The sequence below is a fragment of the Halichondria panicea genome, chromosome 15 (genome assembly GCF_963675165.1).
Source record: "Halichondria panicea chromosome 15, odHalPani1.1, whole genome shotgun sequence".
Classification (NCBI taxonomy): Eukaryota; Metazoa; Porifera; class Demospongiae; order Suberitida; family Halichondriidae; genus Halichondria; species Halichondria panicea.
In genome coordinates this window covers 5,928,052-5,950,551 of record NC_087391.1, presented here as the reverse complement: position 1 = coordinate 5,950,551, position 22,500 = coordinate 5,928,052, and the positions used below count along the sequence as shown (strand labels likewise).

At 42.8% G+C, this 22,500-nt stretch overlaps 3 protein-coding genes and 2 long non-coding RNA genes across 14 annotated transcripts in view; 3 read left to right on the top strand and 2 right to left on the bottom strand.

Annotated features, from left to right (window-relative positions):
- LOC135349107 (selenoprotein N-like) overlaps positions 1-217 on the bottom strand; it is a 3,547-nt gene extending 3,330 nt beyond the window's left edge. For 2 of the 3 annotated variants that reach the window (XM_064547590.1, XM_064547591.1), the window contains exon 1: positions 1-216. This exon is cut by the window's left edge and continues 82 nt beyond it. In XM_064547590.1, the coding sequence (XP_064403660.1) occupies positions 1-140 (140 nt within the window). In that variant the 5' untranslated portion in view covers positions 141-216. The other variant, XM_064547589.1, reaches the window with a different exon arrangement.
- LOC135349114 (zinc finger protein-like 1 homolog) lies at positions 207-2,154 on the top strand. The gene is made up of 5 exons (XM_064547600.1): positions 207-362; positions 1,274-1,385; positions 1,438-1,508; positions 1,566-1,831; positions 1,883-2,154. The coding sequence occupies exons 1-5, from the start codon at positions 261-263 to the stop codon at positions 2,061-2,063; spliced, it is 732 nt and encodes a 243-aa protein (XP_064403670.1). The 5' UTR covers positions 207-260; the 3' UTR covers positions 2,064-2,154.
- LOC135349115 (pre-mRNA-splicing factor CWC25 homolog) lies at positions 2,047-4,065 on the bottom strand. The gene is made up of 8 exons (XM_064547601.1): positions 3,889-4,065; positions 3,721-3,843; positions 3,444-3,661; positions 3,332-3,388; positions 3,045-3,125; positions 2,451-2,993; positions 2,250-2,400; positions 2,047-2,201 (listed from the first exon to the last, which is right to left on the bottom strand). The coding sequence occupies exons 1-6, from the start codon at positions 4,000-4,002 to the stop codon at positions 2,882-2,884; spliced, it is 705 nt and encodes a 234-aa protein (XP_064403671.1). The 5' UTR covers positions 4,003-4,065; the 3' UTR covers positions 2,047-2,201; positions 2,250-2,400; positions 2,451-2,881.
- Positions 4,066-4,160: 95 nt separating this feature from the next.
- Positions 4,161-10,234, top strand: LOC135349118 (uncharacterized). Of its 8 annotated transcripts, XR_010398874.1 has the most exons (9): positions 4,161-4,318; positions 4,420-4,582; positions 4,688-4,802; positions 4,892-5,886; positions 6,648-7,770; positions 7,858-7,919; positions 8,733-8,971; positions 9,088-9,149; positions 9,955-10,234. It is a non-coding gene; the product is annotated as an uncharacterized LOC135349118 (long non-coding RNA). The 8 variants fall into 8 exon arrangements; XR_010398872.1 differs by having other exon boundaries at positions 4,892-4,953; positions 5,772-5,886; positions 6,648-8,971; XR_010398871.1 differs by having other exon boundaries at positions 4,892-4,953; positions 5,278-5,886; positions 6,648-8,971.
- Positions 10,235-13,791: 3,557 nt separating this feature from the next.
- Positions 13,792-15,255, top strand: LOC135349415 (uncharacterized). Its single transcript, XR_010398916.1, has 2 exons — positions 13,792-14,083; positions 15,224-15,255. It is a non-coding gene; the product is annotated as an uncharacterized LOC135349415 (long non-coding RNA).
- The last annotated feature ends 7,245 nt before the right edge of the window (positions 15,256-22,500 follow it).

Sequence of the window (22,500 nt, the reverse complement as noted above, 5' to 3'; positions counted from 1 at the left end):
TCCTCTGGTAGTTTTGTAGAGTCTTCTGGGGCAGTGTAGCCATTGGCTGTCTCCAGCTCCCTCTGGATAAGGGGCGCTAGAAACATGACCAGAGCTATCAACAGTGGAACAGCGGCTGCACATTTCCAGCAGACACCCATCTCTCTTGTTGTACTGCACTGTGAGCTAGCTCGCTAGCTAGCTGCATAGCTCAGCCACGCCCCTCTTTTCTCTTCTCTACTGTGAAGTGGACACGCCCACCTTCTCTGATAAAAATAATCATGGGCCTGTGTAAATGTCCCAAGAGGAAAGTGACTAACTTGTTCTGTTTTGTTCACCGCGTGAATGTGTGCGAAGACTGTATGCTATCGGATCATCCCAGAGTAAGTGTGTACTAGTGTAATGGTGTGTACGCCCTCTCACGTGTGTACTAGTGTAATGGTGTGTACGCCCTCTCACATGTGTGTACTAGTGTAATGGTGTGTATGCCCTCTCACATGTGTACTAGTGTAATGGTGTGTATGCCTCTCATGTGTGTACTAGTGTAATGGTGTGTATGCCTCTCACGTGTGTACTAGTGTAATGGTGTGTATGCCCTCTCACATGTGTACTAGTGTAATGGTGTGTACGCCCTCTCACGTGTGTACTAGTGTACTAGTGTAATGGTGTGTATGCCCTCTCACGTGTGTACTAGTGTAATGGTGTGTACGCCCTCTCACGTGTGTACTAGTGTAATGGTGTGTATGCCCTCTCACGTGTGTACTAGTGTAATGGTGTGTATGCCCTCTCACATGTGTACTAGTGTAATGGTGTGTATGCCCTCTCACGTGTGTACTAGTGTACTGGTGTGTATGCCTCTCATGTGTGTACTAGTGTAATGGTGTGTATGCCTCTCACGTGTGTACTAGTGTAATGGTGTGTATGCCCTCTCACGTGTGTACTAGTGTAATGGTGTGTATGCCCTCTCACGTGTGTACTAGTGTAATGGTGTGTATGCCCTCTCACGTGTGTACTAGTGTAATGGTGTGTATGCCCTCTCACGTGTGTACTAGTGTAATGGTGTGTATGCCCTCTCACGTGTGTACTAGTGTAATGGTGTGTATGCCCTCTCACGTGTGTACTAGTGTAATGGTGTGTATGCCCTCTCACGTGTGTACTAGTGTAATGGTGTGTATGCCCTCTCACGTGTGTACTAGTGTAATGGTGTGTATGCCTCTCACATGTGTACTAGTGTATGGTTGTGTGTATTATATTCTCTCACATACGTATACTATGTGTATGCTTTCTCATGCAGTGTACTGTACATTCGTATCTCCAATGGCTCGAGGACAGTGATTATGATGATGTTTGTGTTCTGTGCTCTCACTCTATTCAAGAAGGGCTTGTTCTCAGGCTATCCTGTTATGGTATGTCCTGTCTGTATTAAGAATGCTATTAATACTTGTCCCGGCTGCACAGACTTGTTCCATGACGAGTGTCTACACAGCTACATGGCCACACAACACTCACAGAAGTGCCCAAAGTGCAAGGTGACGTTTGAGTTAATGTGGTTTTATGGTTTTATTAGTTATGGGTAAATTTCACAGGAGTTGATTGTTCCACCACGCCATTTTATGTCTCCAGTGGCTGATCAACTTAGACTCAGTATAGGAACCTTCCAACCAGCAGCAGCAGCAGCCACCTCTCACAGCAGAGCTGGGGCCACTTCTAACAAGGCTGAGTCCAGGGCTGGGGCCACCTCTAACATTAACAAGGCTGAGTCCAGGGCTGGGGCCACCTCTCCTCGGAGCATGGTAGGTAATGACAAGTATCACACAAAGGTGTGGAGCTCAGGGCCTCGTCAATGGTTGAGGTGAGACCACCTGAATATGTTGCCATAATTATTATACATTATTCCTTTCAGAGGAGAGCAATCAAACAAAGTCCTTGAAAGTGGATTGTATCGGCTAATATTTGCAGTGGGACTGCTTGTGATATTGGCTGTGACTCTAATAATAGTCATGACAAGAGTGGGCAGACAAGTGGCTAAAAGTGACACATCATTGGACTGGAACTTTAACCCACAACTCAGAACTGGAACTTGATTATAAATTATAATTATACTAAACTATTATTGAAAATGTTCATAAACAGGAACAAAAATTAATGAACAATGAATTATGAACACAAATCAAATCAATTATCTTGAAAAAGTCTTGTAGCTTGTTTTTTCAAGCACGACTCTGTGTGTGTATGAAGTGATTAATAGCAGTGCTCTGTATATAGCCTACCTAGTTTTGAGAGAATGGCATCAACACTTTGTGTGCTGTACGGAAATCCAATCTCTTCCAGGTGTTGACAGCGTAGTGATGACGTTTTGAGGAACATTTCGAGTGCTAGCATTGTTTTCCAATCAAACCTCCCAGAGTGACTCACCTGTACCTACAACACAGGCTAGACACGGGATACATGCGCATGCATATATAGAGTACCTTTTGTTTCTTGTGTTGGACCACCTCCCTCGCCACAGAGCGCGAGTAGTTGCGCAGCTCTAAGAAAGTACCTGATGTGTAATTTAACTGCTTTCGTTTAGCCATCTTTTCTCTCCTTCTCCAGCGAGCTGTGGTCGTGAATGGATAGGCTGTGTTCTTCCGAGGGAGTAGACCTAACAACAGAGCAGCCTTAAAGCCTCCCAACCATCTATCATCATCTCCTTCTTCTGCAGAGCATGTGCATGCGGCCATTTTGGATGCGGCAAGTATCGAGGGAATATCAAATGAGTTGGGATACTTCGAACGAACCCGCACTCTAATTGTGTTTTACATGTAGGATAGCCTCGATTTCAGGCCGCTCTCAATTGAGAGGGGCTGGGATCGAGGCTACATGTAGGCATGTTCATAAATCAATGATAGTACTAGTGTGTTCATAGAAAGTCTGAATCGAGGCGTGCTTTAGTTCTCTGAACTGATTGGATACTTCTGTGAATACGATCAGCCACTGAGTTGCTGGTAGTCAGAGAGCTCACACGCAATGACCTGCAGTGTAATAGAGACATGGATATAAAACTTAATAGAAGAGACTCTCACTGTAGGAAATGAGGTGCTTGCTTAGCTCCCTCTGTCTCTTCTATCTCAGCACGGCCTTGTTTGAGTGTCTGCCTATGGACCCTGCACACACATAGGGACCACAACACTGTATAATACTAACACTGTTATACTGTATACCACGCACACACACACAGTACAGTACAGGACCATTGTAACGCACACACAGTAGGTCCTACAGAGACACTGCATATAACACACACACAACAGTGCTAGGTCATACAGAGACACTGACAGGGACCACTTACAATACATCCAGGACCACCTACCGTGCACTGTCCATCATCTCTTGTCTCTTGCGTTCTAACTCTTCTCTGCTCATTTTCCTAAAATATAGTTATTGTACACATAATTCACGCCACGACCAATCACATTAGCTACCTTCCTGAAGAGCTTGTAGCAGAACGACGAGAGGTTGTAGCTGAAGACGATCCTTGTCGTCTGTGGGAGTGCCTTGTGTGAGAATGCGTGTGCCTTGTGTGAGGGGGGGAGTGCCTTGTGTGCCTGGAGGGAGGGGATCTTGATCTGTCTGGTGATGAATTTTCCCTCTTCTTGGAATTTTTGTGTATTTTTGCTACGCGTTGCTTTATCTGAGACACCTATACAAAAAATCGCGGTATAATAATAGAATAGAGCAACCAGTATTGCCGATACCTACCTTAACAGGATTACTCACAACTGACTTGCGTTTTTCTTCTTCAGATTTTCGAATCATAAACAAGGGATCTTCTTTAATCTTTGTGCTCAGATCAACCACCCCGCCCTCAGAGGAGCGGCAGATCTATAATTATTAAAACTTAAAGTCTATTAAAGCATTGCTTGATACCTTTTCTGGGACCAGATTTGATGGGTTTGTGTGCTTGTCAATCTTGCGTCCCAAGAGGTACTCTTCCTTGTCTAGTCCGAGCGGTGTGTACAGCCACTCTGTGCCGCGCTCCATCTCTAGCTAGCTAACTCCTGTACCTCCAAGTATTTTAGTAGACTGTAAACCACAATAGTGGCTTAGCCTCGAGACTATGCCTCCATCACTACTTGCAGGAATAGTGGGTGGGGCTGGTAGGCAGCCAATGCAATGCCCTCTGTGCTATAGATATCAGCACACTCTGTACTGTGCTACCGGTTGGTACACAAATGAATATACTTAGTTGTCACTCACGTCATGATAGAGCACATGTCATTTGCAGCCACGAGGCAAAGAGAAAGCCGAAGAGAGAGCCAGACGACTGTCTCCTAGTACTTGTACGTCGGTCATTTTGGTGAGCGCTATAGCTAGCAAGGTGGTAGTTCAATTGAATTCTTCAATTTAATTTATAGCGACAGTCTGTCCTTATATTGTTCTCTCATGTCTTACTCACAGATAACTACTCAACGCTGCCCAGCACAAGATTCAGCATTCAATTACTCTCATAATTTTATTGTCATTTCATCTTTTATGGGGGACGCCCCACTCTTAATTTTTATTACTGAATGGCTGCTGACGTACGTATATATAAGAGCACTACAAGATACGACAGGAAAGGGTTAGTATAATAATTATGTATTGTCCCATGCATAGTGATGTAGTGTACTATCTGTTACTTCCTCTGGTATTCAGCCCCTTATAATTATTTTCACTGAATTTATAGGATGGTGCTATGATTCTTAGCCCAGCTTTCTGATCGAGGAGGAGATAATCTGTTATTGGCTATTGGCTCTGAGTGATGGAGTGGATCTACCTCTGAGAGCCAGTTACTGTATCATGTATGAATATTCTGTTGCTTGTACATTTCGTAGCATTATCAGTAATTGACTGTAGAGTAGCATCTTGAGCTTCATCACTCAATCTGCAGGCAGTGTATGTGATTTTCTGACAGGAAAGGCTACTCTAAACAGAGGGAGTCGGCCACACAAGGTATAGTCTAATAATTATTGTACAGTACTAGATGATCTTCTCTGTTTTGGGTCAGATGCAATTGCCTTGAATCACTAGCCGGTTTAAAACATTTCTTCTACTCTTGGCTTAAGAAATTATTGTACCAGCATTAGGTAGTTAACTCCACTTATGCATTGACCTCTACTACCGTGTAGCGGGAAAGTTCGTTATTTGAGCCCTAGAGAAATGTTGTTCACATTTCAATGCCAGGAAACCAATAGCTTTGCATGTGAAATACTGGTGCGTGGGAGTGTCTTCCATTTATATTACATGAAGTGTGAAGTGTGTTGTAAGTTTGTACAGAGAGGACTCCCATGGTGGCAATGAATGTATGGCAATGATCTGATGATGGCTCCACTGCTCTGATGGACCAATGCAGGAGAAGTTATTCTGTATAATTATTACACTAAATTAATGTATGCCACTGTTTGGATCGGTTTCTGTTCTGCTCAGCTTCTTCCTCCAACTTGCTTACGCAGGCTAAGCTTATTCTTAGTTCATTCTTAGTTCATTCTATAGTCTAGTATTATTGTCGGTTTGGTTGTTTGATGTTTTTCACCTGGTCATACGGAATCACTTCATTATTATCAGTGCAGACCACACCTCTATCCACACATTGTATCTGCACATCCTGTATATAATTATGGGGCCACACCCCCACTCACTGTACTGATATGTGGTCACACCCCCATACATGGTAACCCTCTTGACCACACCCCCACCCATGCATTGTGTCGTACATGCTGTGTTTTTGTGTACAGTACACACATCATCCGTGTCTTTATCCCCACACCTAGTCGGAGGGAGCAGCAAGTTCTACTAAGAGCCAGCATCACCAACTAACCAACACTACAAAACCTACCTACTACCAGCTAGGACAGCACACCACCCGGGACAGATCTACTATCTCAGGTATATTAAGGACTGGGACCTTCAATTATTGCTGAATCAGCTAAAACGCAGCCACGCCCACGATTTTTAATATGTTTTGTGTGTAAAAATTTTGTGCAGCTACTGATCTTTTTTAGTTCTAAAAACGGTGTTCTAAACCTTCCTTTTAGCTCATAATTCTTAGTGTAGTAGGTAGTTCAAAGGCTTAAGCAGACATCTGCTGGGAGAGAGCCACTTCTTTGGCCAAAGGTGAGATTTTGCACAAAACTTAGTCTTACAGCTGACAATAAGTGACATTTTTATTTTTATAGGCTAATAACTTACTCTAAATAGAACATGATGCTCTCTCCCAGCGGATATGTCTGCTTAAGCCTTTGAACTACCTACTACACTAAGAATTAAGAGCTAAAAGGAAGGTTTAGAACACCGTTTTTAGAACTAAAAAGATAAGTAGCTGCACAAAATTTTTACACACAAAACATATTAAAAATCGTGGGCGTGGCTGCGTTTTAGCTGATTCAGCAATAATTGAAGGTCCCAGTCCTTAATATACCTGAGATACCATGTAATATGCCTTTGTATTACGATCATGATACAATTTGCTGCCCTCCCTCGCCCATGGATTGAATAATTATGGACACTCGCAGGAGACTGACACACAATAATAGACACCAAAGGGCCAGTTACTGTATCATGTACGAATATTCTGTTGCTTGTACATTTCGTAACATTATCAGTAATTGACTGTAGAGTAGCTCCCCTTTCTTCATCACTCAATGCAGGCAGTGTATGTGATTTTCTGACAGGAAAGGCTACTCTAAACAGAGGGAGTCGGCCACACAAGGTATAGTCTAATAATTATTGTACAGTACTAGATGATCTTCTCTGTTTTGGGTCAGATGCAATTGCCTTGAATCACTAGCCAGTTTAAAACATTTCTTCTACTCTTGGCTTAAGAAATTGTATTTTATTATTGTACCAGTATTAGGTAGTTAACTCCACTTATGCATTGACCTCTACTACTGTGTAGCGGGAAAGTTCATTATTTGAGCCCTCGAGAAATGTTGTATAGTTGTTCTCATTTCAATGCCAGGAAACCATAGCTTTGCATGGTGCGTGGGAGTGTCTTCTATTTTTATTACGTGAAGTGTGAAGTGTGTTGTAAGTTTGTACAGAGAGGACTCCCATGGTGGCAATGATCTGATGATGGCTCCACTGCTCTGATGGACCAATGCAGGAGAAGTTATTCTGTATAATTATCACACTAAATTAATGTATGCCACTGTTTGGATCGGTTTCTGTTCTGCTCAGCTTCTTCCTCCAACTTGCTTACGCAGGCTAAGCTTATTCTTAATTAGTTCATTCTTAGTTCATTCTATAGTCTAGTATATTGTCGGTTTGGTTGTTTTATGTTTTTCACCTGGTCATACGGAATCACTTCATTAATTTTTATACAGTGCAGACCACACCTCTATCCACACATTGTACCTGCACATCCTGTATATATGGGGCCACACCCCCACTCACTGTACTGATATGTGGTCACACCCCCATACATGGTAACCCTCTTGACCACACCTCCACCCATGCATTGTGTCGTACATGCTGTGTTTTTGTGTACAGTACACACATCATCCGTGTCTTTGTCCCCACACCTAGTCGGAGGGAGCAGCAAGTTTTACTAAGAGCCAGCATCACCAACTAACCAACACTACAAAACCTACCTACTACCAGCTAGGACAGCACACCACCCGGGACAGACTCTACTATACCATGTAATACGCCTTTGTATTACGATCATGATACAATTTGCTGCCCTCCCTCGCCAATGGATTGAATAATTATGGACACTCGCAGGAGACTGACACACAATAATAGACACCAAAGGGCCAGTTACTGTATCATGTACGGATATTCTGTTGCTTGTACATTTCGTAACATTATCAGTAATTGACTGTAGAGTAGCTCCCCTTTCTTCATCACTCAATGCAGGCAGTGTATGTGATTTTCTGACAGGAAAGGCTACTCTAAACAGAGGGAGTCGGCCACACAAGGTATAGTCTAATAATTATTGTACGGTACTTAGATGATCTTCTCTGTTTTGGGTCAGATGCAATTGCCTTCAATCACTAGCCAGTTTAAAACATTTCTTCTACTCTTGGCTTAAGAAATTGTATTTTATTATTGTACCAGCATTAGGTAGTTAACTCCACTTATGCATTGACCTCTACTACTGTGTAGCGGGAAAGTTCGTTATTTGAGCCCTCGAGAAATGTTGTATAGTTGTTCTCATTTCAATGCCAGGAAACCATAGCTTTGCATGGTGCGTGGGAGTGTCTTCCATTTATATTACATGAAGTGTGAAGTGTGTTGTAAGTTTGTACAGAGAGGACTCCCATGGTGGCAATGATCTGATGATGGCTCCACTGCTCTGATGGACCAATGCAGGAGAAGTTATTCTGTATAATTATTACACTAAATTAATGTATGCCACTGTTTGGATCGGTTTCTGTTCTGCTCAGCTTCTTCCTCCAACTTGCTTACGCAGGCTAAGCTTATTCTTAGTTCATTCTTAGTTCATTCTATAGTCTAGTATTATTGTCGGTTTGGTTGTTTTATGTTTTTCACCTGGTCATACGGAATCACTTCATTAATTTTTATACAGTGCAGACCACACCTCTATCCACACATTGTACCTGCACATCCTGTATATATGGGGCCACACCCCCACTCACTGTACTGATATGTGGTCACACCCCCATACATGGTAACCCTCTTGACCACACCTCCACTCATGCATTGTGTCGTACATGCTGTGTTTTTGTGTACAGTACACACATCATCCGTGTCTTTATCCCCACACCTAGTCGGAGGGAGCAGCAAGTTCTACTAAGAGCCAGCATCACCAACTAACCAACACACTACAACACCTACCTACTACCAGGTAGGACAGCACACCACCCAGGACAGACTCTACTATACCATGTAATACGCCTTTGTATTACGATCATGATACAATTTGCTGCCCTCCCTCGCCAATGGATTGAATAATTATGGACACTCGCAGGACAACTAAGAGACTGACACACAATAATAGACACCAAAGGTCCAGTTACTGTATCATGTACGAATATTCTGTTGCTTGTACATTTCGTAACATTATCAGTAATTGACTGTAGAGTAGCATCTTGAGCTCCCCTTTCTTCATCACTCAATCTGCAGGCAGTGTATGTGATTTTCTGACAGGAAAGGCTACTCTAAACAAAGGGAGTCGGCCACACAAGGTATAGTCTGATAATTATTATACGGTACCTTCTCTGTTTTGGGTCAGATGCAATTGCCTTCAATCACTAGCCAGTTTAAAACATTTCTTCTACTCTTGGCTTAAGAAATTGTATTTTATTATTGTGCCAGCATTAGGTAGTTAACTCCACTTATGCATTGACCTCTACTACTGTGTAGCGGGAAAGTTCATTATTTGAGCCCTCGAGAAATGTTGTATAGTTGTTCACATTTCAATGCCAGGAAACCATAGCTTTGCATGGTGCGTGGGAGTGTCTTCCATTTTTATTACATGAAGTGTGAAGTGTGTTGTAAGTTTGTATAGAGAGGACTCCCATGGTGGCAATGATCTGATGATGGCTCCACTGCTCTGATGGACCAATGCAGGAGAAGTTATTCTGTATAATTATTACACTAAATTAATGTATGCCACTGTTTGGATCGGTTTCTGTTCTGCTCAGCTTCTTCCTCCAACTTGCTTACGCAGGCTAAGCTTATTCTTAGTTCATTCTTAGTTCATTCTATAGTCTAGTATATTGTCGGTTTGGTTGTTTTATGTTTTTCACCTGGTCATACGGAATCACTTCATTATTATCAGTGCAGACCACACCTCTATCCACACATTGTACCTGCACATCCTGTATATATGGGGCCACACCCCCACTCACTGTACTGATATGTGGTCACACCCCCATACATGGTAACCCTCTTGACCACACCTCCACCCATGCATTGTGTCGTACATGCTGTGTTTTTGTGTACAGTACACACATCACACATCATCCGTGTCTTTATCCCCACACCTAGTCGGAGGGAGCAGCAAGTTCTACTAAGAGCCAGCATCACCAACTAACCAACACTACAAGACCTACCTACTACCAGCTAGGACAGCACACCACCCGGGACAGACTCTACTATACCATGTAATACGCCTTTTTATTACGATCATGATACAATTTGCTGCCCTCCCTTGCCCATGGATTGAATAATTATGGACACTCGCAGGACAACTAAGAGACTGACACACAATAATAGACACCTAACTGCATTTTTGCCATTAATATAATAAAAATAATTTTGCCATTAATTAATCATTAATTATAGCGGAATCATGCATGCCTGCATGATAGTAGTCTCATGAATGAGTCGTCCTTTGTCCCACATGCATGCCTGCATATGATATAGTAGTCTCATGAATGAGTCGCCCTTTGTCCCAAAGAATAGCCCCGCCCACTTACTATGAGTGCTGCGCTTTAAATATGCTTGTAGCTGTGTACGTGTATGGCAGCATGATGGCTACTCTATCCCTCTCTCTGCAACGGAGGGAGTACCACCATACAATGGACCAACCAACCACTCCATCATCCTGCCACTTGAACAGGAGGAGAGAGTGCTACCTATTCCAGTGGGTAAGTTACTGTGTGTTAATATTATTATTAAATAGCTTTGAGCTTGTGTGCATGGATTATCTTTGTATCTAGGTTAGTACTGATTAGAGCGTTGTACAGTTGGGATCATGCCTCAGGGTGATGTAGAGCCTGTGCTAGGCCCTGCCTTAGGGACTAGCTGTGACTCTGTTGACCTGTTGTATGATCAGCAAGTCGAGCGTCTTGAGCGATCCTTACCTTTGGGAAAACTTGACAGTATAGCCTCTGTTCGATTTCTAGATTCCTTGTTTTTGGGATTCTGCCATCGCGTTGCGGTATCGGTAGCCCTGAAGGCATGGGATTTAGAAATCGGAACAGAGCAATACTGCCCAGTGGGGGCGCAATGATACTTAATGGTGATTGGACAGGAATGAGGCAGAATAGCTACGTTGTCATGACCCGATCGTACCGAGCATGCCACATGTCCTGGCACAGGTTCTATGTTGTTCTGAGACATGATACCTAACTGTTTACTGTTTACCTTGTTCTGTACTCTCTAGGGGTGTACAGTAATTAGGGTGGTACAACCACCAAGGCGAGTGTATGCTGTGTGGTGTATGGGTGACTATTCTATCCCTCTCTCTCTCTTCATGTGCAACGGAGGGAGTACCACCATAGAATGGACCAACCAACCACTCCATCATCCTGCCACTTGAACAGGAGGAGACCTCCTACCTATTCCAGTGGGTAAGTTACTGTGTGTTAATTATAAAATAACTTTGAGCTTGTGTGCATGGCAGGTGGCCCATTATCTTTGTATCTAGGTTAGTACTGATTAGAGCTTTGTACAGTTGGGATCATGCCTCAGAGTGATGTAGAGCCTGTGCTAGGCCCTGCCTTAGGGACTAGCTGTGACCCTGTTGACCTGTTGTATGATCAGCAAGTCGAGCGTCTTGAGCGATCCTTACCTTTGGGAAAACTTGACAGTATAGCCTCTGTTCGATTTCTAGATTCCTTGCTTTTGGGATCCTGCCATCGCGTTGCGGTATCGGTAGCCCTGAAGGCATGGGATTTAGAAATCAGAACAGAGCAATACTGCCCAGTGGGGGCGCAATGACACTTACTGGTGATTGGACAGGAATGATGCAGAATAGCTACGTTGTCATGACCCGATCGTACCGAGCATGCCACATGTCCTGGCACAGATTCTATGTTGTTCTGAGACATGATACCTAACTGTTCACTGTTTACCTTGTTCTGTACTCTCTAGGGGTGTACAGTAATTAGGGTGTATGCTGTGCTTATGCTTGTAGCTGTGTGGTGTATGGGTGACTATTCTATCCCTCTCTCTCTCTCTCTTCATGTGCAACGGAGGGAGTACCACCATAGAATGGACCAACCAACCACTCCTGCCACTTGAACAGGAGGAGACCTCCATTGAGTGCTACCTATTCCAGTGGGTAAGTTACTGTGTGTTAATTATAAAATAACTTTGAGCTTGTGTGCATGGCAGGTGGCTTTGTATCTAGGTTAGTACTGATTAGAGCTTGCCTCAGGGTGATGTAGAGCCTGTGCTAGGCCCTGCCTTAGGGACTAGCTGTGATCCTGTTGACCTGTTGTATGATCAGCAAGTCGAGCGTCTTGAGCGATCCTTACCTTTGGGAAAACTTGACAGTATAGCCTCTGTTCGATTTCTAGATTCCTTGCTTTTGGGATCCTGCCATCGCGTTGCAGTATCGGTAGCCCTGAAGGCATGGGATTTAGAAATCGGAACAGAGCAATACTGCCCAGTGGGGGTGCAATGACACTTACTGGTGATTGGACAGGAATGATACAGGATAGCTACGTTGTCATGACCCGATCGTACCGAGCATGCCACATGTCCTGGCACAGGTTCTATGTTGTTCTGAGACATGATACCTAACTGTTCACTGTTTACCTTGTTCTGTACTCTCTAGGGGTGTACAGTGATTAGGGTGGTACGAGTGCTTATGCTTGTAGCTGTGTGGTGTATGGGTGACTATTCTATCCCTCTCTCTCTCTTCATGTGCAACGGAGGTAGTACCACCATAGAATGGACCAACCAACCACTCCATCATCCTGCCACTTGAACAGGAGGAGACCTCCTACCTATTCCAGTGGGTAAGTTACTGTGTGTTAATTATAAAATAATGGCAGGTGGCCCATTATCTTTGTATCTATGTTAGTACTGATTAGAGCTTTGTACAGTTGGGATCATGCCTCAGGGTGATGTAGAGCCTGTGCTAGGCCCTGCCTTAGGGACTAGCTGTGACCCTGTTGACCTGTTGTATGATCAGCAAGTCGAGCGTCTTGAGCGATCCTTACCTTTGGGAAAACTTGACAGTATAGCCTCTGTTCGATTTCTAGATTCCTTGCTTTTGGGATCCTGCCATCGCGTTGCGGTATCGGTAGCCCTGAAGGCAGGGGATTTAGAAATCGGAACAGAGCAATACTGCCCAGTGGGGGCGCAATGACACTTACTGGTGATTGGACAGGAATGAAGCAGATTAGCTACGTTGTCATGACCCGATCGTACCGAGCATGCCACATGTCCTGGCACAGGTTTTATATTGTTCTGAGACATGATACCTAACTGTTTACTGTTTACCTTGTTCTGTACTCTCTAGGGGTGTACAGTAATTAGGGTGGTACGAGTGTATGCTGTGCTTATGCTTGTAGCTGTGTGGTGTATGGGTGACTATTCTATCCCTCTCTCTCTCTCTTCATGTGCAACGGAGGGAGTACCACCATAGAATGGACCAACCAACCACTCCATCATCCTGCCACTTGAACAGGAGGAGACCTCCATTGAGTGCTACCTATTCCAGTGGGTAAGGTTAATTATAAAATAACTTTGAGCTTGTGTGCATGGCAGGTGGCCCATTATCTTTGTATCTAGGTTAGTACTGATTAGAGCTTTGTACAGTTGGGATCATGCCTCAGGGTGATGTAGAGCCTGTGCTAGGCCCTGCCTTAGGGACTAGCTGTGACCCTGTTGACCTGTTGTATGATCAGCAAGTCGAGCGTCTTGAGCGATCCTTACCTTTGGGAAAACTTGACAGTATAGCCTCTGTTTGATTTCTAGATTCCTTGCTTTTGGGATCCTGCCATCGCGTTGCGGTATCGGTAGCCCTGAAGGCATGGGATTTAGAAATCGGAACAGAGCAATACTGCCCAGTGGGGGCGCAATGACACTTACTGGTGATTGGACAGGAATGATGCAGAATAGCTACGTTGTCATGACCCGATCGTACCGAGCATGCCACATGTCCTGGCACAGGTTCTATATTGTTCTGAGACATGATACCTAACTGTTTACTGTTTACCTTGTTCTGTACTCTCTAGGGGTGTACAGTAATTAGGGTGGTACAACCAAGGCGAGTGTATGCTGTGCTTATGCTTGTAGCTGTGTGGTGTATGGGTGACTATTCTATCCCTCTCTCTCTCTTCATGTGCAACGGAGGGAGTACCACCATACAATGGATCAACCAACCACTCCATCATCTGAACAGGAGGAAACCTCCATTGAGTGCTACCTATTCCAGTGGGTAAGTTACTGTGTGTTAATTATAAAATAGCTTTCAGCTTGTGTGCATGGCAGGTGGCCCATTATCTTTGTATCTAGGTTAGTACTGATTAGAGCTTTGTACAGTTGGGATCATGCCTCAGGGTGATGTAGAGCCTGTGCTAGGCCCTGCCTTAGGGACTAGCTGTGACCCTGGGATTTATAAATCGGAACAGAGGGCGCAATGACACTTACTGGTGATTGGACAGCAGAATAGCTACATGATCGTACCGAGCATGCCACATGTCCTTCTATGTTGTTCTGAGACATGATACCTTACTGTTCACTGTTTACCTTGTTCTGTACTCTCTAGGGGTGTACAGTAATTAGGGTGGAACAACCAAAGCGAGTGTATGCTAATTCATTATGAACTTGTGCCGCAATTTCAATGATTTATACAGCAATTTAGTACATTAATCTTTATTAGTCATCTGAATGTGTTGACAGTTATGAACCTTTAAACTCTTGTAATATGGAATGTAATGTACTACCAAGTAAGGTAATGCTGGAGAAACCTTGCCAAGACTCTGTAATATGGAATGTGATGTACTACCATGTAAGGTAATGCTGGAGAAACCTTAGTGAGAACGATTTTAGTTTAACTAGCAACCCAGCAGTCTAGCTCATTATTCAGCCTCTTCTACCTCTGCTCTACCTCAAGTTCTCTTCTACCTTCTCTATACTCTACTGAGGAACCCAGCAGCCTCTATGTCCATCAGATCTCCTCTACCTAACCCAACTGCTCCAAGCTATAAGGTTTGTAGAGCTTTGTGTTAGCTAGCACTGGCTTTGTGTTAGCTTAATTGCCTGATCGAAGTAGCTTGTGTCAGGTCAGTGTCTAAGTGTTGGTATAGCTGCCTACCAGCTTCAATCCTACCAATGTCAGCTTCCCAATGTCAGCTTCAAGCCTCCTACAGCTGAGCACTGGCTTTAGCTTGTAGCTTGTGTGTATGTAAGCCGCCTGCTATGGCAGCTTTTTATTTTTTGTCGCGGCCTGAAATCGAGACTGGTAGTAATTAGCCTCGATTCTTCTCCTGGCGCGTGTATTAAGTTCAAAAACAGCTCAACACTTTTTTTAGGTAAATAAAATTCTTAAGTTAAATCAGTATTTTTTTTCTTACAGACAAGAGCATCAGAATATTAAGAGACATCAAAGACGCCAAGTATCAAGAAACACCAAGTATCAAGAGGAGACTCCAGGCCAAACGTTAGTCGTAAATAGTGTGATTATGTTTTTGCTCATTCGAGACAATTAAAAAAGAAGGAGGTAAAACATATCATGCTGTACATACAATTAAGATGACTAGCATCATTATAGTGTGCAATAATTTATTTGCTGGTTTTGCCTGCTATCTAAAAAAATTAGGCAAGCCCGTGTTTAAATAGTGTGCAAGTGTATTTCATTTGCTGGTTTAGCCAGCTTCTGACGGGGAGCCTTGCACGCCCTAATCTAAAAAAAATTAGGCAAAAAGGGAGAGCAAATAGTGTGCAATATTTCATTTGCTGGTTTAGCCAGCTTCTGACGGGGAGCCTTGCACGCCCTAATCTAAAAAAATTAGGCAAAAAGGGAGAGCCCGTATTTAAATAGTGTGCAATATTTCATTTGCTGGTTTAGCCAGCTTCTGACGGGGAGCCTTGCACGCCCTAATCTAAAAAAATTAGGCAAAAAGGGAGAGCCCGTATTTAAATAGTGTGCAATATTTCATTTGCTGGTTTAGCCAGCTTCTGACGGGGAGCCTTGCACGCCCTAATCTAAAAAAAATTAGGCAAAAAGGGAGAGCAAATAGTGTGCAATATTTCATTTGCTGGTTTAGCCAGCTTCTGACGGGGAGCCTTGCACGCCTTAATCTAAAAAAATTAGGCAAAAAGGGAGAGCCCGTATTTAAATAGTGTGCAATATTTCATTTGCTGGTTTAGCCAGCTTCTGACGGGGAGCCTTGCACGCCCTAATCTAAAAAAATTAGGCAAAAAGGGAGAGCCCGTATTTAAATAGTGTGCAATATTTCATTTGCTGGTTTAGCCAGCTTCTGACGGGAGCCTTGCACGCCCTAATCTAAAAAAATTAGGCAAAAAGGGAGAGCCCGTATTTAAATAGTGTGCAATATTTCATTTGCTGGTTTAGCCAGCTTCTGACGGGGAGCCTTGCACGCCCTAATCTAAAAAAATTAGGCAAAAAGGGAGAGCCCGTATTTAAATAGTGTGCAATATTTCATTTGCTGGTTTAGCCAGCTTCTGACGGGAGCCTTGCACGCCCTAATCTAAAAAAATTAGGCAAAAAGGGAGAGCCCGTATTTAAATAGTGTGCAATATTTCATTTGCTGGTTTAGCCAGCTTCTGACGGGGAGCCTTGCACGCCCTAATCTAAAAAAATTAGGCAAAAAGGCAGAGCTCGTATTTAAATAGTGTGCAATATTTCATTTGCTGGTTTAGCCAGCTTCTGACGGGGAGCCTTGCACGCCCTAATCTAAAAAAATTAGGCAAAAAGGGAGAGCCCGTATTTAAATAGTGTGCAATATTTCATTTGCTGGTTTAGCCAGCTTCTGACGGGGAGCCTTGCACGCCCTAATCTAAAAAAATTAGGCAAAAAGGCAGAGCTCGTATTTAAATAGTGTGCAATATTTCATTTGCTGGTTTAGCCAGCTTCTGACGGGGAGCCTTGCACGCCCTAATCTAAAAAAATTAGGCAAAAAGGGAGAGCCCGTATTTAAATAGTGTGCAATATTTCATTTGCTGGTTTAGCCAGCTTCTGACGGGAGCCTTGCACGCCCTAATCTAAAAAAATTAGGCAAAAAAGGAGAGCCCGTATTTAAATAGTGTGCAATATTTCATTTGCTGGTTTAGCCAGCTTCTGACGGGGAGCCTTGCACGCCCTAATCTAAAAAAATTAGGCAAAAAGGCAGAGCTCGTATTTAAATAGTGTGCAATATTTCATTTGCTGGTTTAGCCAGCTTCTGACGGGGAGCCTTGCACGCCCTAATCTAAAAAAATTAGGCAAAAAGGGAGAGCCCGTATTTAAATAGTGTGCAATATTTCATTTGCTGGTTTAGCCAGCTTCTGACGGGAGCCTTGCACGCCCTAATCTAAAAAAATTAGGCAAAAAGGGAGAGCCCGTATTTAAATAGTGTGCAATATTTCATTTGCTGATTTAGCCAGCTTCTGACGGGGAGCCTTGCATGCCCTAATCTAAAAAAATTAGGCAAAAAGGCAGAGCTCGTATTTAAATAGTGTGCAATATTTCATTTGCTGGTTTAGCCAGCTTCTGACGGGGAGCCTTGCACGCCCTAATCTAAAAAACATTAGGCAAAAAGGGAGAGCAAATAGTGTGCAATATTTCATTTGCTGGTTTAGCCAGCTTCTGACAGGGAGCCTTACAATAAATTAGTGGTTTTGCTTAGTGCATTTTTTTTTAGTGAAGAAAAAAGTGCAGTAAAACATGAAAAGAAAAGAAAAAAGTGGTTTTGCTTATAAGCTTAAGTAGTGCTTGGTGATGAAAAGACAAAAGTAGGTTAGCTTTATTAGTGCAGTATTTGCTGGTTTAAGTGAAAAAAAAGTTGTTTTGTTAATAGTGGTTTGCTGAAAAAAAAAGTGAAGTCAGTCAAAGTTGTTTTGCAATTATGAAAACAAGTGCAGAAGGTAGTTTAGCTTATTAAAAGTTTGTATTTTAAGTAAAGTAAAAGTAGTACCTCAGTACAGTACAGGAAGCCAAAGGAAGCCAAAATAGATATGCTATGGAATTTAGAAACCATAAGTACTGAAATATTGCCATCATCTGCTATAAAAGAGAGTGAGCAAAAAGGGAGGAGGGTGGGCGTGGCTGAGGGTGGGAAAGTTGGCTAGAGTGTGCGGTAAAGTACTTGAGCTAGAGTTGTGGTTAAGTACTCTAACAACAGCTAGAGTTGTGGTTAAGTACTCTAACAACAGCTAGAGTTGTGGTTAAGTACTCTAACAACAGCTAGAGTTGTGGTTAAGTACTCTAACAACAGCTAGAGTTGTGGTTAAGTACTCTAACAACAGCTAGAGTTGTGGTTAAGTACTCTAACAACAGCTAGAGTTGTGGTTAAGTACTCTAACAACAGCTAGAGTTGTGGTTAAGTACTCTAACAACAGCTAGAGTTGTGGTTAAGTACTCTAACAACAGCTAGAGTTGTGGTTAAGTACTCTAACAACAGCTAGAGTTGTGGTTAAGTACTCTAACAACAGCTAGAGTTGTGGTTAAGTACTCTAACAACAGCTAGAGTTGTGGTTAAGTACTCTAACAACAGCTAGAGTTGTGGTTAAGTACTCTAACAACAGCTAGAGTTGTGGTTAAGTACTCTAACAACAGCTAGAGTTGTGGTTAAGTACTCTAACAACAGCTAGAGTTGTGGTTAAGTACTCTAACAACAGCTAGAGTTGTGGTTAAGTACTCTAACAACAGCTAGAGTTGTGGTTAAGTACTCTAACAACAGCTAGAGTTGTGGTTAAGTACTCTAACAACAGCTAGAGTTGTGGTTAAGTACTCTAACAACAGCTAGAGTTGTGGTTAAGTACTCTAACAACAGCTAGAGTTGTGGTTAAGTACTCTAACAACAGCTAGAGTTGTGGTTAAGTACTCTAACAACAGCTAGAGTTGTGGTTAAGTACTCTAACAACAGCTAGAGTTGTGGTTAAGTACTCTAACAACAGCTAGAGTTGTGGTTAAGTACTCTAACAACAGCTAGAGTTGTGGTTAAGTACTCTAACAACAGCTAGAGTTGTGGTTAAGTACTCTAACAACAGCTAGAGTTGTGGTTAAGTACTCTAACAACAGCTAGAGTTGTGGTTAAGTACTCTAACAACAGCTAGAGTTGTGGTTAAGTACTCTAACAACAGCTAGAGTTGTGGTTAAGTACTCTAACAACAGCTAGAGTTGTGGTTAAGTACTCTAACAACAGCTAGAGTTGTGGTTAAGTACTCTAACAACAGCTAGAGTTGTGGTTAAGTACTCTAACAACAGCTAGAGTTGTGGTTAAGTACTCTAACAACAGCTAGAGTTGTGGTTAAGTACTCTAACAACAGCTAGAGTTGTGGTTAAGTACTCTAACAACAGCTAGAGTTGTGGTTAAGTACTCTAACAACAGCTAGAGTTGTGGTTAAGTACTCTAACAACAGCTAGAGTTGTGGTTAAGTACTCTAACAACAGCTAGAGTTGTGGTTAAGTACTCTAACAACAGCTAGAGTTGTGGTTAAGTACTCTAACAACAGCTAGAGTTGTGGTTAAGTACTCTAACAACAGCTAGAGTTGTGGTTAAGTACTCTAACAACAGCTAGAGTTGTGGTTAAGTACTCTAACAACAGCTAGAGTTGTGGTTAAGTACTCTAACAACAGCTAGAGTTGTGGTTAAGTACTCTAACAACAGCTAGAGTTGTGGTTAAGTACTCTAACAACAGCTAGAGTTGTGGTTAAGTACTCTAACAACAGCTAGAGTTGTGGTTAAGTACTCTAACAACAGCTAGAGTTGTGGTTAAGTACTCTAACAACAGCTAGAGTTGTGGTTAAGTACTCTAACAACAGCTAGAGTTGTGGTTAAGTACTCTAACAACAGCTAGAGTTGTGGTTAAGTACTCTAACAACAGCTAGAGTTGTGGTTAAGTACTCTAACAACAGCTAGAGTTGTGGTTAAGTACTCTAACAACAGCTAGAGTTGTGGTTAAGTACTCTAACAACAGCTAGAGTTGTGGTTAAGTACTCTAACAACAGCTAGAGTTGTGGTTAAGTACTCTAACAACAGCTAGAGTTGTGGTTAAGTACTCTAACAACAGCTAGAGTTGTGGTTAAGTACTCTAACAACAGCTAGAGTTGTGGTTAAGTACTCTAACAACAGCTAGAGTTGTGGTTAAGTACTCTAACAACAGCTAGAGTTGTGGTTAAGTACTCTAACAACAGCTAGAGTTGTGGTTAAGTACTCTAACAACAGCTAGAGTTGTGGTTAAGTACTCTAACAACAGCTAGAGTTGTGGTTAAGTACTCTAACAACAGCTAGAGTTGTGGTTAAGTACTCTAACAACAGCTAGAGTTGTGGTTAAGTACTCTAACAACAGCTAGAGTTGTGGTTAAGTACTCTAACAACAGCTAGAGTTGTGGTTAAGTACTCTAACAACAGCTAGAGTTGTGGTTAAGTACTCTAACAACAGCTAGAGTTGTGGTTAAGTACTCTAACAACAGCTAGAGTTGTGGTTAAGTACTCTAACAACAGCTAGAGTTGTGGTTAAGTACTCTAACAACAGCTAGAGTTGTGGTTAAGTACTCTAACAACAGCTAGAGTTGTGGTTAAGTACTCTAACAACAGCTAGAGTTGTGGTTAAGTACTCTAACAACAGCTAGAGTTGTGGTTAAGTACTCTAACAACAGCTAGAGTTGTGGTTAAGTACTCTAACAACAGCTAGAGTTGTGGTTAAGTACTCTAACAACAGCTAGAGTTGTGGTTAAGTACTCTAACAACAGCTAGAGTTGTGGTTAAGTACTCTAACAACAGCTAGAGTTGTGGTTAAGTACTCTAACAACAGCTAGAGTTGTGGTTAAGTACTCTAACAACAGCTAGAGTTGTGGTTAAGTACTCTAACAACAGCTAGAGTTGTGGTTAAGTACTCTAACAACAGCTAGAGTTGTGGTTAAGTACTCTAACAACAGCTAGAGTTGTGGTTAAGTACTCTAACAACAGCTAGAGTTGTGGTTAAGTACTCTAACAACAGCTAGAGTTGTGGTTAAGTACTCTAACAACAGCTAGAGTTGTGGTTAAGTACTCTAACAACAGCTAGAGTTGTGGTTAAGTACTCTAACAACAGCTAGAGTTGTGGTTAAGTACTCTAACAACAGCTAGAGTTGTGGTTAAGTACTCTAACAACAGCTAGAGTTGTGGTTAAGTACTCTAACAACAGCTAGAGTTGTGGTTAAGTACTCTAACAACAGCTAGAGTTGTGGTTAAGTACTCTAACAACAGCTAGAGTTGTGGTTAAGTACTCTAACAACAGCTAGAGTTGTGGTTAAGTACTCTAACAACAGCTAGAGTTGTGGTTAAGTACTCTAACAACAGCTAGAGTTGTGGTTAAGTACTCTAACAACAGCTAGAGTTGTGGTTAAGTACTCTAACAACAGCTAGAGTTGTGGTTAAGTACTCTAACAACAGCTAGAGTTGTGGTTAAGTACTCTAACAACAGCTAGAGTTGTGGTTAAGTACTCTAACAACAGCTAGAGTTGTGGTTAAGTACTCTAACAACAGCTAGAGTTGTGGTTAAGTACTCTAACAACAGCTAGAGTTGTGGTTAAGTACTCTAACAACAGCTAGAGTTGTGGTTAAGTACTCTAACAACAGCTAGAGTTGTGGGTTAGGGTTAGGGTTAGGGTTAGGGTTAGGGTTAGGGTTAGGGTTAGGGTTAGGGTTAGGGTTAGGGTTAGGGTTAGGGTTAGGGTTAGGGTTAGGGTTAGGGTTAGGGTTAGGGTTAGGGTTAGGGTTAGGGTTAGGGTTAGGGTTAGGGTTAGGGTTAGGGTTAGGGTTAGGGTTAGGGTTAGGGTTAGGGTTAGGGTTAGGGTTAGGGTTAGGGTTAGGGTTAGGGTTAGGGTTAGGGTTAGGGTTAGGGTTAGGGTTAGGGTTAGGGTTAGGGTTAGGGTTAGGGTTAGGGTTAGGGTTAGGGTTAGGGTTAGGGTTAGGGTTAGGGTTAGGGTTAGGGTTAGGGTTAGGGTTAGGGTTAGGGTTAGGGTTAGGGTTAGGGTTAGGGTTAGGGTTAGGGTTAGGGTTAGGGTTAGGGTTAGGGTTAGGGTTAGGGTTAGGGTTAGGGTTAGGGTTAGGGTTAGGGTTAGGGTTAGGGTTAGGGTTAGGGTTAGGGTTAGGGTTAGGGTTAGGGTTAGGGTTAGGGTTAGGGTTAGGGTTAGGGTTAGGGTTAGGGTTAGGGTTAGGGTTAGGGTTAGGGTTAGGGTTAGGGTTAGGGTTAGGGTTAGGGTTAGGGTTAGGGTTAGGGTTAGGGTTAGGGTTAGGGTTAGGGTTAGGGTTAGGGTTAGGGTTAGGGTTAGGGTTAGGGTTAGGGTTAGGGTTAGGGTTAGGGTTAGGGTTAGTTAGGGTTAGGGTTAGGGTTAGGGTTAGGGTTAGGGTTAGGGTTAGGGTTAGGGTTAGGGTTAGGGTTAGGGTTAGGGTTAGGGTTAGGGTTAGGGTTAGGGTTAGGGTTAGGGTTAGGGTTAGGGTTAGGGTTAGGGTTAGGGTTAGGGTTAGGGTTAGGGTTAGGGTTTAGGGTTAGGGTTAGGGTTAGGGGTTAGGGTTAGGGTTAGGGTTAGGGTTAGGGTTAGGGGTTAGGGTTAGGGTTAGGGTTAGGGTTAGGGTTAGGGTTAGGGTTAGGGTTAGGGTTAGGGTTAGGGTTAGGGTTAGGGTTAGGGTTAGGGTTAGGGGTTAG